Source organism: Opisthorchis viverrini (assembly GCF_000715545.1).
Source record: "Opisthorchis viverrini unplaced genomic scaffold opera_v5_148, whole genome shotgun sequence".
NCBI classification, from domain to species: Eukaryota; Metazoa; Platyhelminthes; class Trematoda; order Opisthorchiida; family Opisthorchiidae; genus Opisthorchis; species Opisthorchis viverrini.
In genome coordinates, this window is record NW_008751805.1 from 557,284 (window position 1) to 565,805 (window position 8,522).

Genomic DNA, 8,522 nt, shown 5'->3' on the forward strand with positions numbered 1-8,522 from the left:
ACGGTTCCACAGTTTTCGGCGGCGTTTGGTCAACGTTACAAGCTCTCGATCGAACCAGGGTGGGCGACATCGATTTGATTTGCAATGTCGAACAGGCGTATATAGTTCGCATAGCCATGATATTTTGTCTTTAAGCGAAAGCCAACATGTATCAGCGGATCCTTCCGTTGGTAGTGTCCAATCCATCGAATTTGCCGCAATTAATAACGCATCAAAGTCTGTTTTCCAAACATTTCTCTGGGGTAATCGCGGTGGAGTGCGATGGTGTGGAAGCCTAAGATATGCAAAAAATGTCATATGATCACTAGTGCCCAGTGGTTCAGAAACTGATAAATAATCCAAACTTTGCTCGGCTTGAGTAAATAGTAAATCTAGGCAGGAAGGAATCTGATAAGGCAGAGACCGCGTCGGTTGATGTACATGCAGTATCAATCCCATTTCTAGCATCGTATTGAGAAATGTGGTCTCCAAGTCAGTACAACCAGGAAGGGCCGTATAGCTGGACCAATTTACATGGGAAAAATTGAAGTCGCCCATAAGTAGCACGTTTCGGGCGCGGAAATTATTCTTGGCTCGTGTAATCCAGTCGGAAGAGATATTAGCTGGACTTCCGTAAAGCACTCCCACGTGAAAATTGCCTTTGGCCGTGATGATTTTGCACCAAATTTGTTCACAGTAACAATCATTACTCAAATAAGTGTTTTGTAACCGGCAACGTATGTCCGACTTCACATAGAGGAGCACCCCACCATGAAGCCGCTACTGACGATCGCAACGAAAATGCTCATAGCCAGGGAGTTTTATCTCCTGATCGAGGACAGTCAAATCCAACCAGGTTTCTGCAACACCAAGAATGTCAGGATTTACATCAGAAACCCACTACAGCAGATCATCTTGTTTCGATAAAAGGCTGCGTACGTTCATAAAAGCTACACGCAAGCCAGCGAATGACTCTGGCTGCGAGCTGTTAAAGTGACCGGGCGGTTTATGAATGCACGCCATTTGACTATTCGAAAAGGTACGATACGTAGATCATTTTCACCTTCAAGAGTGCGCCTTCGAGGTTCCACGACAGCGGCTCTGAGCTGAGCTCGCTGAGATGGATCTATATCTGGTCTGATGTAAATATCCATAACTTTAAGTCTCCATGCGCGAGAAAGTGAGTGCTTGGGAGCGTCTGCATTTTCGAATACAATTTTTAGCGGTCGGTGGATGCCCGCAACTCATTTTCCTAATCGCAAAATTCGTCGAATTCGAATTCCTGGTTCATCAGCATCGGCTAGTTTACCAACAAGTCCCTGGAGCAGATTCAGATCATGGTTGTATCCAGCCTGTGCACCTTCTTCACCAGATTCTTTCCATTCAAGCAGCATCAGACAATGATCGCGTGGAAACTTGAGTGTTTCTCGGTTTCCTGAAACAGTTGGTTGGATCACGCTTGCGGAGCTGACAGGTAGAATTTCAACGACCTCATGGTCACGAGCTGGCGGCCGGGTTTTCAAACGATGTCTCCATTTCTTTGATAACCAAGGTGATTGCGTATTCTGTTCATCAGTACAATCGGATGACCTCATGGGGGCATTAAGATTTACTGAAGGTTCCGCAGAGTTGACATCTGGAACGTTCCGAACAAGACTGTCTTGCAGGTCGCTAGATGGCTCTGGTGCATATCGCTTGGATTTCTTCGATTTCTGTTTCTTCCTTAAAGGTGATGTGGAGATAGATTTGCATCTAGTACACGTAAATGATAAGTAATCACCGGGATGGGACAAGAGAGCAGCATAGATGGATGAGTGAATGTGGGAACACACTATGTGCTCCCAAGTTGCACAAATATTACACTTCAAAGCTTTGTCGGAGTCCGAAACGGGTAGATCACAATTTGAGCACAAGGATGACACATCACAGATGGTATCCATATCTACGCAGCCCAAACTAAATATCAGAATGAGCTATATCCGAAATCAAAATGCGAACCAACACCACGAGCACCCAACTTGAACCGCGCGAGGAAGGGAAACAAAAAGGAACCTCATGGGCCGAGGCGCGGTAAGTAAGGTAGTATATCACGGGTAACTACACATAGATCAACCGAAACTGTAAGCACTCCACATTGTTGCTGTGGTATGCACGCCAAGGAAACACCAGAGGACAGCGGCTCTCCTAACGTAGGTGTTCAGAACAATTTACGTGGATGGAAAGCCGAAAGAAAGCTTGTGTGCCGAAGCCTAGTAGACAAGGTTGTACACCACTAATCCTCGCACGTAAAAGAATAAGAATGGTAGATAGTGTATACCACCCGCACCACGCCGGTCGCTGCACTTAAAGCGCGCGCCCGGCCTTGAACCAGGGCTTTTCGGTCAGCGTTGACTGATTGGTCGGCATTGTGCCCAGGGCATGTCTGGACGCTCGAACACCACTGGTCACCGATGGATAGACTCTCCAGTATCCAATTAACTGCCGGGGCACTGTTGGCTGGGGGTTGCTCTGCAGTCCAACAGTGTGCACCTGTTTTGCCGCCGTTCCTTTCGTCAAGGTAAGCCGAGATATCTGTGATCTACTCAGCTTGACAATCCGACGAATTTGGAATAGCGGTATGTACTGAGTTTCATTGACGGACTTCGGAGGAAAGAACGAAACTAGAAAGAAACTTTTGTAGTCTCCTGGACTCTCGTAACTTGAAGGCACACGTCGTGGTCTGCTTTATTCGTGGTTTTCAAAAAGATGAATGTCGCCACGTGGATCCGTGCACACTACTCAGTAGGACTGAAGAAGGCTGTGGATACTTACCAATGTCTGTAGCTGATATTTGGGTGCAATTTTGCAGCGGTGAATGATGGGCATTTTTCAAAAAGTGCACCTTATTTAGGCCCACCCCCAGATGAGACATGAAGAGAAGTCAAGTCATTTTAGGGCGCCCGGCAAATTTCGTATCCCATTTCGAGACGGAAGACCGTGCGGAGTGTAAACCGCGCCAACGATTCGTTAGCGGAGCGTAGACAAGAGCGTATTTCATTTAGTAATAATAATTTATATTCCCGATTGTGAGTGGCATACCATCAGGCACGATCATAATGTTACAGTCGGAATAGAGCACGACTGGGGGGTTGTTGGTACTGGGGGTTGCGCGATAAAAGGACAATGTCTTGAAAAGTGAGCGGTGCCCGACGTAGACTTGGTCATGCGTAAACCGGCATGGGAAAAAACACAAAAACCAGGAGTTTATCTTATTTTTGGGGGAACCTATCAGGCCGAGACAAGAGTAGGTTGGTAAGATTAGAGGAGGCGAGCAAAACAGAGCAAGAGAGGGTGATAAAGAGGCATCCCGCTTGGCGCATGACCAGAAAACTTCAAACTGCGAAAAATGATGAACCGGAACAAAGAATCTGGTGCGGTAGCTGAGTTATCACGTTCCACCTAATCAATTTGATCTAGATGAAGTCAGAATCTTAAAAAGCGTAATTGGAGATGATGAAGGAAACAGCAATAGGGAAGAGTGTTAGCAGGATTCTCAAGGTCATGGTGTACATTTAATTTACAGAGACTCTCTTCTGTCATTTTCGGGACGCGGTCGTGTGTAAAGGCTCCTCGTGATCGAGAGTTTGCGCCAACGTACAAGACGGAAAGCACACTGCACAGCAAAAGATTGAATTAGTGGGTAGCCCAAAATGAAAGTGAACGAGACGGTTATTTACAAATGGAAGGTTCAGCAACCCAGAATCATTGTGCCCCGGGGGCGGTTTGTCAGTTGAATGGTTTGTTCGCAGTTGCAGGTAAGAGGAAAGTGGGTGAGAGGGCATTGCCAAAAATGGCAGGTGAATAGTTGCGGATACATTAATAAAATGGGTATGGCAGTTTCGTGTCATCATTGCACTAACATGCTTCGTCCCCCGGACAACCGGTAACGGAAGTTATACTTGAGGTGAATTTGCTGTGATGAGAAGTCTGTGGGAAGCGGGTATTCTCGGAGTTTGTCTAGGGGACCCGCAGATGCGGAACCAAGCCAACACAAGATTACAGATATTTTTGTGTCCGGATGGAGATCCCTTCGGGTGTACAGCAGATATCAGAGGGAGTGAATAACGGCCATACAGGACGTTCGAATGAGGCTTGGCCGAAGGTCGAAGCTTGGAAGCAAGAGGGAATGGGGCAAGATCGATAAGACTTGATGGATTTTGGGAGGCATCAGATACGATCAAGTCCGAAAATAGAGAGAAAGCTGAAAGTTTGCTAGATGACCACGGGGGTGACAACAAGTGATTGAAAGAGACATGATGGGGGTACATATGCTCTTAGTAACCTGGCGATCGAAGACTTCCTAGCTTGCCAATATAAGCTGTTTTATGGCCGGAGATAGAAAGTCATTATAAGTGCGCAAAGGCGTGATGCGGTAGCGGAAATCAAGCATGAGAACTGGAGGAAGTAGAACTTCCGGGATTATTGACCAGGTATTCTTGGGGTTATTTTAGTGAACTGGACAATACGATAATCTAACAGGGAAGGTGAACGTAAGAGTAACGGTCACCGGTAAACTAAACACTGCTATCAGCTTCAATCACCGAGTATTGCATGGAGAAAAGATCTTCAGGCGCTAGGCTTTTATGCATGTAGTGGAGGGCATAGGAACCTCATTGCGTATAAGTCGTTCATTTTCTGTATGTATCCACTCCTAGGAGAATTTGGGAGGTTTGTGTTTTGTTTGGTTGATGTGGTTGCCTTTGGTACGGTGCGACCATATTTATGCCAAGGGTGGCTGAAGCCCTGCATGTCGATGCAAGCCGCGGGCGTCGCAGAGTATCTTCGGGCTATTTCGTGTTTTATTTTAGATTTTTTGACGGAAGAAGGGTCTGTTTTTTCTCATCCGTTTGTGGCGTTGCAAAATTATTGACACCATTGGGACTTGCTGTGTACCTTGACGATAGCACTACTGTGGTAGCAACTAAAGAGTGTCATCCCTCTGGTTGGGGCCCTTTCCACAAGGGATTTAGGAATATGATATCAGACCAAAGGAGGAAAATTGCTTAGTACCCTGTCTTCAACGTCAATGGAGAGGGCCGGCGGCCCGACCCGTTGAGAATCGAAGCAGTCATGAGGACGCCCTACTATTTAGATTTCGCCAGTTTAGGTCACTTTCCGGGTCAGTTACATACTACTGCCTTTTTCCTATATTCGCCCATCGTTCATACGAACCCCAGGACTAGCTCTTGATTAAAAGCTGTCTGTCGTTTGGTTTCTCGGCCGCCGCCTTACCTTCAAGGAGGCAAAAGTCTACTGAAATCTTTAGTTCTGTTTAGGCATCTCAGTGCTTTGCTGCCTATTTTCCTCACCATTGTGTGAAGAAACGAAGATTTTGAACGGTCGCAGCACGAACATGGCCCGAACATATGTGCAGGCTTCAAGATCACTTAGTCCCGCTGAACTGAACTGTGGTCTGACTGGAAAAGTTTACTGTGAACATTTTCCAAAACGCACTTTGGGGCTAACATTTCATGATTGTGACACACCACTAATAAAACTATCTTTGTCTGAGCAGTCCAACCAACGCAGCGAAGGAAGAATGATTCTGCCTGACTGAAGGCTTATCTTTGACACTACAAAGCTAGATATGACTTCATACCCGGTTGGTTCCCGTGTAATTCAGCCACAGGGCTCCACCATGACAACTGGTACACACGAATTGCAATCCTATAGGTGACGAATATTTGCTGATGACCACTGACGCGGTCATTGAAGCCACCATAATGCTACTTATCGACCCGTTGAGAATCGAAGCAGTCATGAGGACGCCCTACTATTTAGATTTTGCCAGTTTAGGTCACTTTCCGAGTCAGTTGCATACTACTGCCTCTTTCCTATATTTGCCCACCGTTCATACGAACCCCAGGACTAGCTCTTGATTAAAAGCTGTCTGTCGGTTTGGTTTCTCGGCCGCCGCCTTGCCTTCAAGGAGGCAAACCTCTACTGAAATCTTCAGTTCTGTTTAAGCACCTCAGTGCTTTGCTGCCTATTTTCCTCACCATTGTGTGAAGAAACGCCGATTTTGAACGGTCGCAGCACAGACATGGCCCGAACATATCTGCAGGCTTCAAGATCACTTAGTCCCGCTGAACTGAACTGTGGTCTGACTGGAAAAGTTTACTGTGAACATTTTCCAAAACGCACCTTAGGGTTAACATTTCATGATTGTGACACACCACTAATAAAACTATCTTTGTCTGAGCAGTCCAACCAACACAGCGAAGGAAGAACGATTCTGCCTGATTGAACGCTTACCTTTGACACTACAAAGCTAGATAGGACTTCATACCCGGTTGGTTCTTGTGTAATTCAGCCACAGGGCTCCACCATGAGCAGCGAAGGAAGAATGATTCTGCCTGACTGAAGGCTTATCTTTGACACTACAAAGCTAGATATGACTTCATACCCGGTTGGTTCCCGTGTAATTCAGCCACAGGGCTCCACCATGACAACTGGTACACACGAATTGCAATCCTATAGGTGACGAATATTTGCTGATGACCACTGACGCGGTCATTGAAGCCACCATAATGCTACTTATCTTGGACGTCCGGGAAGTACCTTAACCAACCGGTTAAGGGACTGTACTTCCGAAAAGGTTCACTGTACACTAGCGACAACTGTTTTTAGTACCATATTACTGCTTTGAACGGGAACGACTTAATTCGTAATGGGGGTACATGGATAGGTAGAATGAAGCCTCTCCCTCAGTAATATGATTGTTGGCTCAATATGTAGATTAAATTAGCGTGTTGTTCCTGGTGCGTGGCCGCTCAGATCATACTCAAACGACAGTCTTCGCAGAATTCAGAAAAAATATATTTGCGAATCAGTTTCAGTTTCACCAGATCGCTTAATGGGCAAAACACCTTATCGTTGTTGTCAACTTCGGTAAGTAGCCCAAAGTACTTGCTATGGGAGGCGAAGCCAACTGGGGTTGTGAATGACTGGCTCCTTTGACCTGAGGGGCTAAGGCGATCGCCTCGCCAACCAACATCAACCAAGGAACAGCTGAGTCGATGGCGTTGGAGTGGTCTGGCTACCCGAAAGGCTACCTTGCCGGGGATGTGTGACAAAGAAATAAAAATAGTAACGCTAGTTTGAGTATACAATAATAAACAGGTTAGATGGGACAGACTCACGAAGAATTGTTCTCTGTAAAATGCGTCGTCGTCGATCCAGGTCAGCGGATAAACAATAATCTAGCCATGGTTTTCCATGGGTTTTCTTCTGAACAGTCCCCACTCATAACAGACCCCGAAGATAGATAGATATGAGACTCCCGAATGACTGCTGTAAGCGCGAGCGAAATCAGAAGAGAGTCTAAGCACGCGACCAAGGTTGTATTGCGTGAAATTTTACAAGTGCTTTTTTGCAGTTTTTCGTATTCAAACAAAAACGTTACGCAATTGACAAAATACGTGATGTTATAATGGAGACCAAAAACCCCGCTACTCCTCCACTAGAGCGTTAGCTGGGAAAGGAGAAAAACGCTCGAATGAAAACCATGAATCAAAGATTTGCCCGCTTCATGTTTCGTAATCAGCTAAGAGCGGGAGGAAACGGACGCCTCATTCAGAACGACTAGTGGAAGGACTTAGGTTGACGGTAGGGGTTTCATGAACAGTTGCGGGTAATGGTAAGATGGCAGGATTGTTGGATGTGTTCGTGTGTGCTTCAGTGAAAGCAGGCTTCAGACGATCAATGGAGACGGTATCATGCCTTCCGCTTCTCTCTAGAGGGAAGTATCTGGAACGACGTTCGATGAACCTGAAAAGACCACCATGACAGGGTTGAAGGGGTTTCTTTTTTGCTTCATGTCGGACAAATGCAAACGGTTTGGTAGAGAGATCCGTTTAGATGTGCAGTTTACGTGTCAATCACCTTGTAGGCGTCGCACGGTGTTCAGGCATATGCTTTTCAAATTGTGCAGTTTAGTGTCAATCACCTTGTAGGCGTCGCACGGTGTTCAGGCATATGCTTTTCAAATTAGGTGACGAACGTGACGGATGATTTGGGCTGTGCGCTAAAAAGGGGAACCAGTGCATCAGGAAAACGTCCAGTTGTACCGTGTGCTAGTGTGCTTGGTGAACAATGAACATCTTCCTTAATAGTGGAACGAATAGCAAGCGAAATGAAAGGCAAAGAAGAGCACCATGACGATGGATTCATTTGGGCAGCCAGCGCAGCTTTGAGGTAGCGAGGGAAACGTTTAAACCAGACCGTTGGAAAGAGGGCGATACGCGGTTGCCGAAGTGTGATCGAAACCGAATGGTGTAGAAAACCCACGGAAGAGATTACACTGCAATTGTGAGCCGCGATCGGTAGTGACGGAGGATGGTGCGCCAAAGTTACTCACCCAATGCCGCGAAAACCCAAAGGCTGCTGCTTCGGCTGAATCATTCGAAATGGTTACAGCTACAGGACGAAGGGTGAAACCACCAGTCATGCTATGGATGCGAGGAGACCTTTTAACGGGGAACGTGGACCAACGGTATCAAGAT

General features: G+C 46.4%; 1 protein-coding gene across 1 annotated transcript in view; it reads right to left on the reverse strand.

Moving 5' to 3' along the window:
* T265_06852 (hypothetical protein) overlaps window positions 1–1,133 on the reverse strand; it is a gene marked incomplete at both ends in the record, with an annotated part of 57,510 nt that extends 56,377 nt beyond the window's left edge. The window contains one exon of the mRNA XM_009172234.1: window positions 1,043–1,133. Within this exon, the coding sequence (XP_009170498.1) occupies window positions 1,043–1,133 (91 nt within the window). The remainder of the gene's footprint in view (window positions 1–1,042) is intronic.
* Between the last annotated feature and the right edge of the window lie 7,389 nt (window positions 1,134–8,522).